General features: G+C 42.8%; 1 protein-coding gene across 2 annotated transcripts in view; it reads right to left on the reverse strand.

Annotated features, from left to right (window-relative positions):
- Nucleotides 1-18,690, reverse strand: part of Cntnap5 (contactin associated protein family member 5) — a 915,960-nt gene that overhangs the window by 514,429 nt on the left and 382,841 nt on the right. For both annotated transcript variants that reach the window (XR_008217835.1, XM_052736717.1), the window contains exon 4: nt 15,440-15,587. Coding sequence is in view for 1 of the 2 variants with exons in the window: in XM_052736717.1 (XP_052592677.1) it covers nt 15,440-15,587 (148 nt within the window). In the remaining variant the exon portion in view is untranslated. The remainder of the gene's footprint in view (nt 1-15,439; nt 15,588-18,690) is intronic.

An 18,690-nucleotide genomic window follows, 5' to 3' on the forward strand; every position in this document is an offset into this window, starting at 1 on the left:
GAAATGAGGTTCAAACTGTGTACCCCATGCTTTAACATGGAGCAATCTTTCCAGCCCCGTGGCTTGTACTTCTATGAAGCCCTTTCTGTGAAGTGTGTCTGCATTCTGGATGTGCAGCATGAGTGGGTAGTGAACAACTTTGACAAAGCTCTAAGCTGGATAACACAAACACAACTCTCTACCCAGGAGAAGCAGAGGAGCTCCCAGTGCTGGGAAGACTAGAGTAGGAGGGCCCTACCCTCTCCAAGCTGTGATAGACTATCAGGGGTAGGTATATCAGACCAGGAGAAGGGCTTCTGAGGATCAAGGGTATTGCCAGTAGAGGGATGCCAGTAAGAGAGAACACACAGGGTCAGATGTTGGGTCTGTAAGGATCAGCTGGGTCTATCCCCTTCCTCACAGAACAGCAGTGTTTTATGACAGGACCACAGGTCAAAAGTACAAGATCTAGGATCTCATTGCAGAAAGTCTATGCATGTGTAAGAACAAAATTTGTTTGCTCATTTTCAAAATAAATACACCTTGAGGCACCTCATGTCCAGGTACAGATGGCCAGCAAACACTGGGAACCTCTAAGCTAGCAAGCCCCAGCCAAACTCTATTAGCCTAACTAACCAAACTGAAAGTTTAAAGTAGAAAATTACAAACAGCCGAGCTTGCCTAGCAGCCTGCATACATCACAAGGTCACCTGCCTGATAAGCTCTAAAATAAATTAGATGTAAAACATAGATGTGTATAGTGGTTGTTGAGAAAAAGATGAACATAAATGACAGAGGGAAAAGAAGACCTAGATAACATGTAAGATTGTGCACTCCTGATTACTCAGCCAATGGGAAAGGAAGGAAGGGAGAAAAGGAAGGGAAGGTCTTATGTTCTGTTTCTAACAATTGTTCTCTGCTCTCAGTCAGTATGCTTGTCATTCTGGGCTGGCAGTCAGTTTTGTGATGCAATAAGATAAACAATTGTGTTTTCCCCACACAAAGTCTGCAGTTCTTTTATGAAATGAGGGTCAACATTTCTCATATCACGGTCCCACAGTTGGTATGTTAAGGAGTCCCCTAGGAGACTTCAATGTCCGGAGTTCGGGACTGTTCGGGTCCCTTTGCTATTTTTCTGCTGCATACACCAAGCTAGCTGGTGCACAGCTCCTGAGAGTTCCTGATTTCACCCACAGTGCCGGTGACCTGGAACATAACTGTTATCTACTTACTGGAGTGAATAATCTTTCTCTTTTTCTCAAAACTGATTTTTCAGATCTCATTATTATAAACTCTATTCAGTATAATCTGGAGTTTGTTTCAGTGATGACTCATTGGCAGATATTTCCAGACAATCATGGATAGGCCAATCATGGTCCTGAGAATCCCCCAGGAAGGGTGGACTTCCAGGTCAAGACAAACCCTGCCTGGTTATGTTCTTTCCCTGAGGAGCTCCAGAATGCCAATGAGGGCTGATTTCTTACTGGCCTCATAATTGCTGACCCAGCTGTCAAACTTATTTTCTGGAAAGACAGAGTTCTCCAGGCAAATTCTGGCATGTTTGATGGGTTTTGGAAATCTGTCAACAAACCAGCTTTAAAAAGGACTTTTCTGACTAAAACAGTCCAAGCTTGAATTCCCAAGTGGGCTGAAGTACAAGCGTGGTGAGGGCCTGAGAGAAGGAGGCTTGTGTCTCAGAGTCAAAAAGCTGAAGGTCAAAGCTGACAGGAGAAAATACTGACCCACCCAGAGACAATTAATCTCACTTGGACTCTTCAGCTACTCAGAATGAACAATAGTTTCAATACAAATACATTGTAAAGCTTTTCTGATGATACATTATATGAAAATAAATATTATGTTCAGATCATATGCTTACACTGAAGACCTGAGGACTTTGGCTTGTAATCCACAAACCACAAAAGTTTCCACAGTCGGCTTGAATTTTCACTTATCTCCCATTCACTCTGTGACTTTTCCAGGCCTTATCAGCAACTTCAATGACCTCAGATGAACCCTCAATAAAAAAGAAGCTTCCAGAGTAAACTGTCAAAGCTTAAGAATAGCTCTTTTAACAAAATTTCAGGAATTCCTGTGTTTGGTGAGCAGGTAAAAGAAACAGGAAAAGAATAAAGGCAACTTAAAAGGAAAAGTTAAAACAAATAAAAGCCACAACTCTAGATTCCAATCCTAACCCAAGCACATGTGCTTTAGGATTCTTGTAGTCAGATATTCACCATCCCTCCATCCATCCCTCCATCCATCCATCCACTCACCTACTCACATATCTTCCCATCCTTCCTTTCTTCCTTCCTTCCTTCCTTCCTTTCTCCCTTCCTCTCTCCCTCCCTCCTTCCCTCCTTCCCTCCCTTCATTTCTTCCTTCCTTCCTTCCTTCCTTCCTTCCTTCCTTCCTTCTTCTTTCTTGTTTTCCTGAAACAGAGTATCCCCTGGGACAGTTTGCCTCAAACTTGCTGTGATACTGAGGACATCCTTGAACTTCTGATCCTCTTGCTTTCACCTCCTGAGTGCAGGGATTCCAAGTGTGCACCACCAAGCCTGGTTTATACCATCCAGGGATTGAATACTGGGACTCATCTTGCCAAACAGGCAGTCTACCAACTATGCTCTATCCTCTGTCATCAAACTAGTTTCTTTTAATGAGGGTTTTCTATATATTTTGGTGCATAGATCTGCGAACATATTTAAAGTTTTATTATAATTAGACTGTTCACAAATTAAAAAGATCATATCAAAATTATGTTAGAGAACTCCTGTAGTAGATTTTTTTCTTTTGTTTGTACCTGAACTCAATGTCGGCATTGGGCGTGTTCCTTTCTCTCTCTCTCTCTCTGTCTGTCTCTGTCTCTGTTTCCCTCTGTCTCTGTCTCTCTCTCTGTCTCTCTGTCTCTCTCTCTCTCTCTCTCTGTGTGTGTGTGTGTGTGTGTGTGTGTGTGTGTGTGTGTGTGTGTACATGAGTTTCTATACACAAGGGCATCTGGATGCCAGAGGACAGACAACCTACAGTGTTGTTTCCAGGAGCCATCTACACTAAAATAGGACAGCATGCCCCAGGGACCTGTTTGTCTCCGTCTCCCACAGTCTGTGCCATCAACCCAGATCATTGTAGCCCAGGCCCACCCCCCATGGGTTCTAGGTACCAACTTGTGTCCTTGTGTTTGCATTGCAAGCACTTTACCAACGAAACCAGTTCCATTTGAGCGTGTTCTGAATTCGTTTTGATCTCTTCTCTCACTGATGCAAAGATGATGGGGATGATGGGTCAAGCCATCTGGGAGATCACACACAATATTGTGGACATAAAGGAATCACCATGATGGAATGATACCTAATAAAGAGAAGTGTTAATGTGCTTCCTCCAATTCGTCACTCCAACAGGCTTTGTGGGAGTAAAACAGTAAGATATAAATAACTAGGCAGGGACAAGAAGAATGGAGTGGGACGTTGTGGAGCAAACTAGAAGATGAGCTTTGAATGAAAGGTGCAACATGGGCACTCATGGGAACTCATCTAGGCAGATTAACCAAAGATTTCATTAAGGAGCAACATTTCATAGATATTTTTCACAAGACACCAGAAGGAAGGGGATGATTCTGGAAAATGCTGACAGTTGGAAAGCAGCCCTCATGAGAATGACCACATACAGTTTTTAGCTGTGTCTCTGGTTTACTCCATTCTCAGTGGTCTTCTCAGATGTAACATACAGATGTTCCAGTAAGGCCATTTCATTTGACATTTAAACAGGAGTCTTGAAATTGGAGCAGAAAGCTGTTCAATATTTTAGTGATAGTAGCTCTGGTGTTCTATGAAAACATTCGCCATGGGCCTGAGGAGATGGCATACTCAGTAAAGTGCTTGCTCTGAACGTGTGAGGACCTGAGTGCAGCTCTCCCATTTCCACTTAAAAAGCCAGGTTCAGGGCTGGGGATAACTCAGTGAATAAAAGCATTTGCTTCACAAGCAAAAGATTCTGAATCTCCAGAAACCGCACTAAAGGAAATAATATAAAGGAATGTAGCCATTTGCATATCTGCCATTACAAGACAGTGATGGAACAGAATAGTTGATGTTCTTCTCTGGCAGCCACACTCACAACAAAGCATGGACCCTGACACACATCTTCCATATAGATAAACCACACACACACACACACACACACACACACACACACATACACACACACACACACACACATACATACAGCATAAACACACATCTATCACATAGATACACCACATAAACACACACACACACACACACACACACACACACACACACACACACACACACACACACAAACGAGAAAGCCAGGCGACACTGTAGCTTGTAATCTCATACTGTAGAGGTGAAGGCAGGAGGATCCCTGGGACTTGCTGCCCACTCAGCGTAGGAAATTCAGTGAGTTCTAGGTTCAGTAAGAGACTTTTTTCAATAAAAATAAAATGTCTTCTCCTGGGCTCCATATGCACATACATACACACATGCACACATACAGACATATATATATATACACACATATACCATACACAAACGCAAAAAACAAAAGTTTTCCTATGATTTCATGTTTTGGATAAATTCCATGGTATTCTCCATGATTCTGCCTGGGTGCTTAGCATTGCGGCCTGTGAGTCAGCACATGAATCACTGAAGTGACCACATCCACGGGAACTGAAGGTAAAACAAGCTATCAGACAAGCCCTGGCCTTTCTGTGAAAACTGGCTGCAGAGTGACTGGTCCAGCTATGAGGGCAGGTTACTATTTAAATCACCATGGTTACCATAAGGCAAGCAGAGCTTCAGAGCCATGCAAGCAGCCCATCTATGAGGCCCTCATTCATCAGGACAGACTTGCTACCCTGGATATTCCTCCCCTTCCCCCAGCTTTACCTACAAGGACTTGGTTCCTTCAACCTCCATCCACAGTTATGAACAGAGTTTGTCTTTGATGTGTGTGTGTGTGTGTGTGTGTGTGCGCGTGTGTGTGTGTGTACATGTTTGTGTGCATGAAGAGGTACCTACATGCATAGTGTGTGTGGAGGCCAGAAGATAACCTTGGGTATTGTTCCTCAGGTTCCATCCACCTTGGGATTTGGGAACAGGGTCTATCACTAGACTGTAACTCACCAAGAAGACTAGTAGATAGGCTGGCTAGTATTCCCCAGAGGTCTGCCTGACTCCATCTGCCCATCCCTAGGATTATAAGCGAGGAGGAATCTGCTCACTGTTTTTCTAAACATGGGTGCTGGAGATGAAAATCAGATCCTCTTGTTTGGAGGCAATATTTACTGACTGAGCTCTCTCCCCAGTCATGGGCATTCCTTTGACAGCTTCCTGAAGATTCTTAAAGTCCGCATTCAGATTGTCAATCAATTAGAAACATCATAAAGAGACAATGGGTTAAAACAGAAGTCTTTGGTATTTCTGTGTACTATACCTCTGTTGCCTATATCTATTCCTTTTTTATTCAGTTATTTCTAGCAAGACAGATAGCAGGACCCTTGCATTAGTCTAATTTTAGGGGATACCTCTGGACTTCTGTTTTCTTATCTCCGGAATAAAGAAATTACAATGATCTGACAAGATTGTCCAGCACTTGCTACTAAGTACCATATTACAAAGTGGGATCTGGAGCCTCCAAGTCTCAGATCTGACCATGGTCATCCTGCACTCCACACCTCCTAGGCTGTCCTGGCTGTGCAGCAGGCCTTCCAGCATTCCCATGAGAACATTATACTGACCTTAGGACCCCAAAGATGAAATCTACAACTTTCATGACTTCTGCTGCTTCTGACAAATGGCTCTGGATGATAAGAACTACAGCAAAGAAGATGGCTGAAGCAGAGACAATACGGGATTGATTTGGGGAAAGAGAGCATGACTTTGGCTCAGAGGGTGATGAATTTTGGATGATATCACTTGGCAGTAATTAACCAAACAGGAGCAAGGTCTTGTGTAGAGGGAGGAACCTGGGGTATAAAGAGAGGATTGTAATTCTTAATGAGTCTGGGGAGCCTGGCATATCATTATGCTTTATCAGAATTTTTAATGCTTTTTAAAATTAATTAGCTTCCCATACATAAAGAAATTCAAATAGAAGCCCCAGAGAAAATTCAATGTAGCTTAAAGTCTCCAGATGGCTTGATGGAAGAGGTCAAAATCCTTCAGGACCAGGAATGTAAAACCTCAACCATTTACCTCTTAAGTACCAGAAAGATGTGTACCTGAATAGAAAGGAGGAAAGAACAGGAATGTGTGACCTAAATATCTGAGGAACAAAGCTTATTTGGGGGCTAATCACATGCCAAACACTGCTTTAAGGAATCGGAGGCATTAAAGCAAGCTGGTATTGTTTCCATTTTTATAGAGGACTTGAGACTGCTCAAGGTTACAGAAGGAGTTAATGCTAAAGGCAGGTCACCCGGCCATCCTTATAGAGAACCTAAGACTGCTCAAGGTTACAGAAGGAGTTAATGTTAAAGGCAGGTCACCCGGCCATCCTTATAGAGGACTTAAGACTGCTCAAGGTTACAGAAGGAGTTAATGCTAAAGGCAGGTCACCCGGCCATCCTTATAGAGGACTTAAGACTGCCCAAGGTTACAGAAGGAGTTAATGCTAAAGGCAGGTCACCCGGCCATCCTTATAGAGGACTTAAGATTGCTCAAGGTTACAGAAGGAGTTAATGCTAAAGGCAGGTCACCCGGCCATCCTTATAGAGGACTTAAGACTGCTCAAGGTTACAGAAGGAGTTAATGCTAAAGGCAGGTCACCCGGCCATCCTGGTGTTTTAAGCCCAGTCCGTGTGTTGAATATGGCCATGTATGACGTTAGAAAGCTTTCAAGAAGGCTGTGAAGATAGTTCAACTGGTAAAGTACTTGCCACACAAGTTTGTGGACCTGAGTTCAATTCTCAGATTCTCTGCAAAAAGATAGGCATGATGGGAATGACATTTCTCTAGTCCTACTACTGGGGAAGCAGAGGTAGGTGGACCCCTTGGGATTGGTGGACATGCAACCTAGACTATTTTCTCAACATTTATTTATTTACTGTGAGGGAGGGTATATGCGCACCATAGGACAACTCTTGGGAGTTGGATCTCTTCTTCCCCTGTGTGGGTCCCAGGGATCCAATTCAGGTCATTAGACTTCATGGCAAGAGCCTTTACCCACTAGGCTATCTTACTGGCTCTGCTTGAAAATTCTTAAGATCCACAGTTACTCATAAAAATGACAGGGCAATCTAAGAAGGAATTAACTATAAAAAAATAGTTACATAGAAATGGAGCTTGAGACAATGGGCTTAAATTCTGGCTCTTTATCATAACTACCCATAAACAACAGAAAGACTCTCGTAGTCAGAGTCAGTATTTTTATGTTATTTTTCTTTTGAGACAGGGACTCTGGCCCATACTGGCTTTGAACTGGCTATGTAGCTGAGGTTGACCTTGAACTTCTGATCCTTCTGCCTCTACCTCCTGATTACAGGAAGCACATTATGCCAGCTTTATATGGTGCTAGCAACTGAGGCTGTGTTTGTGCATGCTAGGCCAGCATTCTTCTAATAGAGCTACACTCCAGGCTCCAGGGACTTATTTAGAAACCAAAGGAAACAAGTGATTCTTATACAGAATTAGGTGTGAAGGTGCAGGTGAGGGACACAGGAGTAGAGATGTGTGAGTGTAGGAGCTGTTGCTCCTGGCAACAATTCAGCATCGTCCCTGGAGTCTCTTAATGGCTTGTGTTCGGAAATTGTAGGTTGCTGTTTTTGACTTTGGGAGTGAAAAACTAGCTTGGGTGTCGTAAGATTGATTATGATCTTTTTCTTCCAAGAAAATGTTTTATGCCGCATGATTGAATGCTTCCAGACATAAATGTAGGGTCACAAGGGAAGACTTTGTTCAGACCCCACCTTACCTCAGCAAATATGGTTTATGACATTAGAGATACTGTGTCTTAGATGTTCAATTACTATGGAATGAAATTGGCCCTATCTGTGCAGAGTACTAGGGATCAAGAACATAACCTTCTTGGCTGTATGGAACTCATAACTTGGTAGGTGATACAGGTAATTTTCAATGAAACACACCTATAAATTATTAAATAAAGTCATTTAAAACAGATGGAAAAATGATAAGTAACAGATGATAGATGAATTAGTAGGTAAAATATGATAAATAATAGAAAAAGACATGATAGACAGACAGACAGATGATGTTATCTCCGTCTATTGCTATTTGTTCTTTTAGAACTTAGAAACTTCACCAAAGGGGATGGGGATTCTGCCAGCAACATTCTCTATTAGAAATCCAGCCTCAGTAAGACTTCCCCAGTCAAGCTCTGCTAAAGGTTCTGTGATCCGAATCTGATGATGTTTTGCATGTATATATGTATCTATCTGAGTGCTATCTGTTTGTCTACCTGCTGCTTATTCTTTTACTTTATCTTGCTACATATTAATAAGCCCACTCATTCTAACCAAAAGTATGGCTACAGAATCTCGTTCTCTGGATAGTACAAAACAACTTGCTAAGTAATTGAGAATGAACTTCTTAGGCTCTTAAGTGTACCTCAGTGAGGTGGGACCAGAGGCATGAGCCACCATGCTATGTTAAGAGGGTGCTGGGAATCAAACTCAGATCTAGGCAAATAGTCAACCAACTGAGGTACATCCTAAGGTTATGAATTCTACCAATTTTTATCAAAATACTGAGGCAGAATTGGAGATTTACAGGCCCACCGAAACAAATGTAATTCCCTTAAAAAATAGAAATGATTGTATTAACAAAAAGTAATTCAATATGACCTGCCTGCCTAAGCCAAGACAATGAGACTGGCCTAGCACATGTGTCTACCCATTCAACAAACAAGCAGTTTTAATGCTCCTAAATCTGCTTATTTTGTCATGGTCTTTAACTTACCTGCTAGTGCAAGGAACTGGAAAGGAAGATGGGTATTAACTTAGCATCAACAAACAGACAGGAGTCTGGTTTGTGGTACCATGTAGTAAATGAAGTCACACCTTAGAATCACACATTAATAGCAAGTACACAGGAAGTAAGTCAGGTACTTTTAAGGGGCATTAGAATGTACACCTTTGAGAATGTCACTGATAAACTGAAAATCACATTGACATACAGCCAGGGGAGATGTTATTATTTGTTCAAGGACGTGCACAGGTCCTGAGGTACTGAAGTCCTGGCACAAGTCCAGGAACAATGAGGTTGTTGGGCCAGAAAGCAGGAAAGAAAGATAAAGGCAGGGACTGAAAGAGAGGAAGAGCAGTGTAGGGAGGGAAGAGAAGAGGAGGGATGAGGAGGGAAGGTGGGGGAAGAGGAGGGGAGAGAAGAGAGTTATAGGGGAGTGTTACTGGGAATTTAGGTTGTGGAATCTCAATTATATTAGAGAATCAGGCAGCTGGGGAAATATGTGATTATTATGTATAAAGATCATTTTGGCATTTATGAAATGTAGAGGTGGTTTCATGAGGATGAGATCAGAAGCTACTGATATCCAGCAGCTGAGCACAGAGGCTTTCCTGCACAGGGTGGAGGATGTGGGTTCAGGGTGTTTGCTGATACAGCTTCTGGGACTTGTGGGATGGTTACTAGACAAGGCAATAGAGGGAAGAGCAGTGATAAACTCCTTCTCAGGATCAACACCAACAGACAGGGTGTAGTGGCCATTGGCTGAGACAGAAGAGATGGGGAGAAGAAAATCTGCAGACACTGGTTAGACAAGATTCTTCTTGTCTATATTAAACTGGAGACATTTAACACATTTTCATGTGGAAGCAGAAAGAGGGCAACTGTGTATTAATATTTCCATAGGCCAGGGTGGAAGACAGAGATGTGGAAGTGATAAACGTGTAATCACTTTCCTAATGAATGGGATGTTCATAGCCATGGGACCATATGAGTTTAGTAACCATGAGCTATAGACAGAAAAGCTCAGAGACCTGAAGCTAATGGGAAACCTGGTGGGAAAGGGGTAATAAGTGAAAAAGTGGAAAAGATAGATTTGCTTTCGTTAAAAACAAAACAAAACAAATAATACATTTTTTATTCTTTGAAAATTTCATAGATGTATAATTCCCTCTTCAACTTCCCTTGCCTCCTCAACACATCAACCCTCCTACTTTCCTATTCTTAAAAAGAAACTTGCAGAGCCAATGAATGACATATATATGTACACAGCAACCCACCCCTAATCCTCAAACCCAGGGAACATCCTAGAAGAGGTGGTAGGAAGGATCTGAGAGCTGGAGGGTTGGAAGGTGCTCTGAAACGCTGTCTTCTGCTTTTGTGTCTCAGTGTTTTGTTATGAAGTCCAGGCTGGCTTCAAATTCCAACTAATGATATTTCTGCGTCTTTATCTCATGGGTGCTGAAATTGCAGATGTATGCTACCTCACTGGGCTCAAAAGACTCTGTCTCTGTCTGAGTGTCTCTCTCTCATGTGTATGTGTATGTGTGTGTTTGTGTGTGTGTGTGCTGTGTTGTGCGTGTTTTGTGTGTGTGTATGTGTGTGTGTGTGTGTGTTGTGTGTTGTAAGCGTGTTTTTGTGTGTGTGTGTACACGTGTCTGGGTGTCTAATTTGAGGAGGACACAGGAAAGGGTTAATATTGGGTATCTTCTTCTACAGCTCTTCTCCTTATTTTTTGAGACAGGGTCTCTCACAGACCTGTAGCTCTACAATTGGCCAGACTAATTGTCCAGCAATCCTCAGAGTCCCTCCTGAATCTGCGTCCTCCGCACTGGGATCCTACATGCTGGCAGGCTCAACTCTTTTTCTTTTAAACATCTGTTCAGGAGGGTCACTTTAGGTCACCATGCTCAGCAAGCAAGGACTTTATTGACTAAGACATCTCTCCAGCCTTAAAGATGCTTTTTAAAATAGGTCAAATAGTAGCTTGAAATAATGACTGTGGAGGGTATTTGGCTATGTGGAGGCCACTGGCAAGTCTTGATGGAAATAGTTATCTCATAGAAACAGTAAGTAGAGTGTTTATACATCATCAGGAGAATTAAGCCAGTGTGAATTTCACAGAGCAGACCATTCATTGATGAGCTTGAAAGTGGGAGGAGCTGAAGGTGCTGTCCAAATAGAGAATGCTTTCTTCACCTGACACTCAGTTCTGCTCTTTAACCAGCCCACTGTTTGAATCAAACTCATTCAGGCTATGGTGTGTTATCTCCTTTATTTAAAAATCACTTGATTACAGGGCTGCAGAGCTTGCTCAGAGGCAAACAGTACTGGCTGCTCTTCCAGAGGATTAGGGTTCAATTCTCAGTGCGCACACAGCAGCTCACAACTGATCCAATGCCCTGCTCTGACTTCTTTGAGCATGGCATTTGTGTGGTACATAGACACACATGGAGGTAGAACATCCATACACATAAAATTAAAAGTAAAAACAAATAAATAAAATCAACTGGTTACAGACCTAACCTATACAACATCTCAGCAACTCTTGGAACAGTATGTGGCTGTATACCTTGGGGCTAGAGCCCTGCCAAGTTGACCCATCCAGCTAACCCTCAGTTGTCTAAAGACTTTGGTGAAGTTCTATGCAAATAGAGGCAGGGAGAAAAAGCAATAACTAAGGACAAATTTTAGAAAAAGCATTGTATAGAAAGAAGATTATTAAAAGGAGAGGGAGGTCCTAAACAGGGCCACAGGGTCTTTGGTTAGGGTTGTTTGGTGGCATATATGGCAGGGTTTTATGTTAATGGAAACAGTCCAGGGACAAATGGGGATACAGTGATGGTGGAAGGCTGTGCCTGTGGTGTCTATTCTCAGTTGTCAACTTGACATGCCCGAAAAGAATGTCCTCCATAAAATCTGCCTGTGCACACATTCATGGGGCATTCTCTTAATGGCTAATTCATGAAAGAGGACTCCCCCCACTGTGGGCAGTGCCATTCTTAGGCAGTTGGGTGTGGACTGTATAAGAATAAAGGTGGCGATGAGCTGGGGAGTTACCCAGTAAGCGTAATTCCTCCATTGATTCCGCTTCAGGTTCTACCTCCAGGTTCTTGCCTTGAGCTCCTGCTCTGGTTTTCCTCCATCATGTACTATAAATCAAATAAACCCTTCTTACCCCAGGTTGCTTTGGTCAGTGTTTTAGCATATCAACAGAGGAACAAACTAGAACAGACTTTATCCAGAAGCCATGGTGAGGGCTTGGGTTTTCATACAGAGAGACATATGTGTAGGACCATGGGAATTCAATGCCAGCTACTAGTATAAAACTAGGAAGCTCATTCTGTCTTGAATAGCTTCCCAAGGTGGCTAACACCCCATTGATGGCCAGTTTTACTGGATGAACTCCATCATTTTAGATAATTCACCAGATATAGGGGAGTCTGCAGTGGAGGGGGCAGGCCTGGGTTCCTACAAAGTCAGGAGTATCTTAGATTGAACCAGAGTCGGGTTTAACAGATCTGTGGGTACATTTGTACTTCAGAAAAAAAGTACATGTTTTCTTGGGAGGATATACTTCGTTGGCATAGATTATGAATGAGTCCATCACTGGAGAAAACTAAAATGTTGCTCAAGGATACCTTCCAACCTGGTAGCTTATTGGCTGTGGAGCTAGCTCCGTAGGTAGCATTTGTCTTACAAACACAAGGGCATTAGTTGGATCCCCAGGCTTTGTGGGAGAAGGCTGGGCTGCTGGTATGTGCCCAGTGCTGGGAAAGGAGAGACAAGCAGAGGCCTGGGTTCACTGACTGGCCAGCCTGCCCTACTAGTCAAGCCCCAGGAGAGATAATATGTGCTTACAGGTCCAGCCTTCGGGAGGGAGAGACTATGATCCCTAGGGTACACTGGCCTGTCAAGCCCCAGGCCAGCGACAGGTCTTGTCTCAAAAAAATAAGGTGAGCAATAACTGTGGGAGGACAGCTGATGTTGACCTCTGGCCTCTACACACATGCCCATACATGTACTGGCAATCCTGTACAGACACATGCACCAACACACACATACACATATACACTTAAAGTAACACCTATATCTAAGTGAAACCATGATCCTTTGGGGTGGGCATACAGGGTAAGTGGATGAAAGGTATAATAAAAAAAAAAGTCATTCTTAGGAAAAAATTAAAGTATTTGAAAGACTGATAAAAATCACTAGTCTAGGGCTAGCAATGACTTCTTAGTGAGTAAGCATACTTGCTGCCAACCCTTATAACCTGAGCTCAATCCTCAGGATCCACATGGTAAAATGAGAGAACAGACTCTCAATAGTTGTTCTCTGACCTCCACATGCACACTGTGATGTCATGTATGTGTGTGGACATGTACACACACACACACACACACACACACACACACACACATACACACACACACACTCTAAAATGTAATTGAAATTATTAGACCCAAAGAGGTCACTGTATAAATAGCATAAATAAACTTTTTCAAATATTTTTTCATCATGAAGTTTCTTACCAAATAAGTAAGCAAATACCAACAACAACAGCCACAGACTCTTCCCAGAAGTGATAAAAGGTCCTCACTAAGATACGAGGTATGGAAGAAATTAAAGGCCCTAGACTGCAGGTGGCAAGGTCCTTCCTTGACTAGACTGTCAATGCATCGCTCATAAATCATACTCTTTCTCAAAGTGCGTGTTCACGGTAAATACAGTCATTTCTCCAAAAAATCCTCACAGGGCTTCATTTTTTGACAGATATACCTTAACTTACAGTTTACCCGAGGAGCCATTAACATTCTAGTTTTTGTATTTTCACTCCCCAAAATCTTAATTCAGTGCTTAAGACATTGGGGAAGCAAATGTGTTTTCATGGAGCACTTCAAATGCTTCTGAGACAAGTGCTGTTTTGACCTGGTTTTGATAAACAGCACTAGTGTGCCATACGTGAGCTCCTTCCATGACCCAACCCAGTAATTCACTGAACTGTTGTGATAGTTTTAATTGCCTACATGACAGCAAGGAGTCACCTATGAAGAGAACTTCAGTCAGGGAGTGTTTAGATTTGGTGGCGTGTGGCCATGTCCGGGGAGAATTATCTTGATTATGTGAGGACACACCCACTCTGGGTGGCTCCACTGCCCGAGCAGGGTACCCCTACATTTCTGAGAGTGATGGAACAAGCTGAGCCTAGCATGTGGCCTGCATTCTTTGCTCTGCTCTTAACTGTCAGTGTGATGTGACTAACCTCTTCAGCTTTCTGCCGCCTTAACTGCCTGGCAATGATGGATTGTAACCGGCGACTGTGAGCCAAAATAATATCTCCTTTCCTTTTAAGCCGCTTTGTCGAGATATTTTATCTCATTAATAGGAAACAGAGCTAAGATAACAATGGTTTTAAAAAAGTGTGTTGATTGAGTCTCTTCACTACTTATGCATCATTGGATATTAATAGAGCAAATAATCACATGAATGCCACCGCTTAAAAGAAGAAAATCAATTTATAATGACACAGTTCACATGTTCAGCATCATGCTTACAGGAGAGAATTAGGATAGCAGCATTCTCCCATGACTCCTTCCTTCTATAACTCTCTTCAGTTCTTTTCATGTCACAGCCTCCTTCTGCTTACAACGGATCCCTACCTCAAATTCACTATCAACACCTCTCAGGATAACACATGGATACTGTGATTGCAGAAGAAGAGACCTGCATGAGTTACCTAGGGTGGAAATTTCCTTTTGTTCTAAAATGCAAAGAAAGAGAGCAGACTCCTTTCATGTTTCTAGGGTAGAGTAAGAGCTTCTCAGTACATCACCACACTTTTGGGGAAAAGCTGAGCATAGCTATTTCTGGTTGCAAATGGCAAATGGTTACTCAAGTCCCAAGAGTTCTTACTTTGAACTTTTGTTGAGGCTTTATTGCATTTTTCCCTCACCCTATAAAGCCCTGTAGAGTACAAGAACATTTCTACTTCTCAGCTGATGTACACATATTTATATACGTGTGTGTGTGAGTGTGTGTGTGTGTGTGTGTGTGTATTATTTAAAGTCTAGAATAAAATGAGATAACTGCAGACTGGGGAAATAGCTGTGCTTTGAAAGTGCTTGCCTGGCAAGGATGAAGATCTGAATTCCATTCCTAGAGCCCACATCAAGCTGGAGGTGAGGGTGTGCACATTAGGAATCCCAGCAGCAAGGAAATGGGGATGACAAACCTCGGTGAGTGACTGGTACGCTAGCATAGGCTCAGGTGGAAGTTCCATACCAAGTGAAAAATACTAGGTCAGATGATGGACTGTGTTCTTCAGGAACACTGGAGATTTCTGTCTGCCCTGCTTTTGCACCCCCATACATGAACACACACACACACACACACACACACACACACACACACACACACACACACATGCATAGATTATAATTACCCATATGAATAATCGTGTATTGCATGGGCAATATCATTCACCCACTCAGCTGTGTGACTTTGAACATGTGGGTACTTACTGTAGGAGCATCCATAGACCTCCACTCTCATGCCAATCTTCCCACTCGGATTCCACTCCAATGGCACAAAGCGAACAAAGCGGGTTCTCACAGAGTGGAGCAGCTTGTGGTGCACCACACTGTCAGCATTCATGTTTCCTGCAAATGTCTGAAGAGAGAGGGCAACTCAGTGAGCTCTACAGTGCCAAGACATGTCAACATATGTATGCGTGCTTCTCCAATCAGACTTTTGGCAAAGGACCACAGCAAAAGCCCTCGTTTCTCTGACATTGATCTAATGTGGGTGACAGTCCTGCCACATGCATTACACTTTTTTCATTAGCACCAAATACTATATTTTATGATGTTCTTCTCCCTACCATCCATGCCTAGCTGCGTTTTCTGAATAAAGAAAACTGCAAGCTATGACAGATTTAAAGTTAACAACAGTGTATAGTTCTAGTTTCCCACACGTCCATACTATAAGATAACTGACAATTCCCTCCAGGAAGGAACAGGTTTTTTTCTGAAATAATTGTCAATGTTTTTTTTTTTTAGGCCATTTATTGCACCAAGCATGTAACATCCTCATTACTAAATAAATAAATGAATAAATAAACAAACAAACCTAGTGCAGGAAGGGAAGGACAAAAGGAAGTGAATCTTCAAATCACTCAGTTACTCAGTAGTTAGAAATTAGCCTGAGGTTCAGTTCCATGATGGTCCTATTCCAAGACTCTTGCTTACTTTTGTAGTACCCACGCTCTAACTACACGATCAGCAGGGTTTACAGGAAGGAACCATCACAGTCTAGGTATATATATGGTTCATTTTTTTCTGTTCATTTGTGATTGATGTTTATTTGACAAAAATCACACATGGTCTGAAGAAATGGTTCCATGCTTGCTGCTTAGCCCACTACCCAGGGCTAGTGTGGTCAGGGATCTCAGAGGAAATCATAAAATCACCACTTTACTAAACCAGAATAATCTCTGACTACATTCTAATATTTATCCTTATACACACAGGTAAGTGCAGTCCTCACCCCTCATCAAGGAAAGTTTTCCTTGAAACAGATAGAGAAAACATCACAGAAAACTACAACTGATCAAAATGCAGAGAAAAAGTAATTATATGATGTCCAGTCCCAACTGATGCATCCACAATACAACTCCTGCACCAAAGGCTGAGGGATCATCATGGAAGAGATGGAGGAAAGATTATTAAAAGCCAGAGGAACAGCAAGTTTCCTGTGAGATTGAGTCTCCTAGGTATGTCAGGGACGCTGCATCCATGAACTCTCAACCACAATGCTGCCTAAATAAGATCCAAGCAAGCCCAACACCAATAGACATGTTAACAGGAAAGGGGAAGTTCATGAGGCTTCAACCCTAGACAAAGAATTACAAGCAACTAAGGAATGCTGAAAGCAGAATAGTCTTCCCTCTTCTCTCTCTTTGACTGGACTCCTGGAGCTCTGCCTGGTGTTTGGCTGTGGATCTCTGCATCTGCTTCCATCAGTCATTGGATAAAAGCTCTGTGATGACAGTTAGGGTATTCACTGATCTGATCACCGGGGTAAGCCAGTTCAGCACAGGCATCCTCTCCACTAATTCTAGCAGTCCATGCTGGGGTCATCCTTGGGGACTCCTGGCAACTTCCTTAGCACCAGGTTTCTCTCTATCCCCATGATATCTCTCCCTAGCATGGTATCTCTTTCACTGCTTTCGACTTCATCCCTGTTCCATCTCAACCATTTCATTCCCTTATGTTCTCATCCCCACTTCCTACACTCCATTGCCGACCCCTCATCCCCAGTTTACTCATGGAGATCTCATCTATTTCCCCTTCCCAAGGCGGTCCATGCGTCCCTCTTTGGGTCTTCCTTGTTAGCTAGCTTCTCTGGAGTTGTGGGTTGTTTTCTGGTTATCCTTTGCTTTATATCTAGTATCCACTTATGAGTGGGTAGTGAATCAGAATCATGATGGGAAAACCTGCAGAGACAACCAAACCAAACTAGTGGGAACTCATGAAAGTTGGATCAATGGTTGTGGAGCCTGCATGGGACTGGACTAGGCCCTCTGTATGGTGAGACAATTGTGTACCTTGATTTGCTTGGGGGGCCCCCTGGCAGTAGGATCAGAATCCATCCTTGGTGCATGAGCAGGCTTTTTGGAGACCACTATCTAGGATGCGACTCCCCGTGCAGCCTTGAGGCAGGGGGGAAGAGCTTGGATTTGCCTCTACTGTATGTGCCTACCCATGGGAGACCTTGCCTTCTTGTGGGGGGAAGTGAGGGATGGGTTGGGAGGGGAGGGCTGGGGGTTCAGGGGGAGGGAAGAGGGGGACCTTTGATTGGTATGTAAAATGAATGAAAACAATTCTTTTTTTTTTTTTTAGCTCTTTTTTTTTTTATTAATTTATTTTGCAATACAATTCAGTTCTACATATCAGCCACGGATTCCCTTGTTCTCCCCCCTCCCGTCCCCCTCACCTTCCCCCCAACCCCCCCCCCCCCCATTCCCATCTCCTCCAGGGCAAAGCCTTCCCCACAGACTGAGGTCAACCTGGTAGACTCAGTCCAGGTAGGTCTAGTCCCCTCCTCCCAGGCCGAGCCAAACAATCCTGCGTAGGCCCCAGGTTTCAAACAGCCAACTCATGCAATGAGCACAAGATCTGGTCCCACTGCCTGGATGGAAAACAATTCTTAATAAAAAAAAGGAATAGTCTTCCCTTGGGAAGTGTTCCTCAACTGGTTATCCACTATCAAATGCTAAGCCCTAAAATCAGATATATATAGGTTCCTGAACATGTTTTATATGAACACACACATACACAAACACACACACACACACACACACACACACACACACACACACACACACACACAGAGAGAGAGAGAGAGAGAGAGAGAGAGAGAGAGAGAGAGAGAGAAAGAGAGAGAAATCACAGCACAAGTCCTGATTGTTCCACTTGCACTGTGTCTCATAGTCTTCATCAACAAAATTTATTATTTTAGAATTATGGGTTTTTTTCTGTAGATGGCATCCAAAGTCTTAAACCTCATCTTTAAAAAAAAAAACTGTGATCAAACATCTGAAAAAAAATCAGCATTTAAACCTTTTAAAGTCCATATCTCAGTATCAGTAAGTGAATTTATGGTGTGTACAACTCTTCCCATTGAGTTTGTCCACACTATTGTCTATGTCCCAGTGACAGGCTGTGAGCTGCCACTCAGAGGTGTGTGTGTTTCACTGGGTCATGATTGACCT

The sequence above is a fragment of the Peromyscus californicus genome, unplaced genomic scaffold (assembly GCF_007827085.1).
Source record: "Peromyscus californicus insignis strain IS unplaced genomic scaffold, ASM782708v3 Scaffold_14__1_contigs__length_90479793_seg_2, whole genome shotgun sequence".
In the NCBI taxonomy this organism is placed as follows: domain Eukaryota; kingdom Metazoa; phylum Chordata; class Mammalia; order Rodentia; family Cricetidae; genus Peromyscus; species Peromyscus californicus.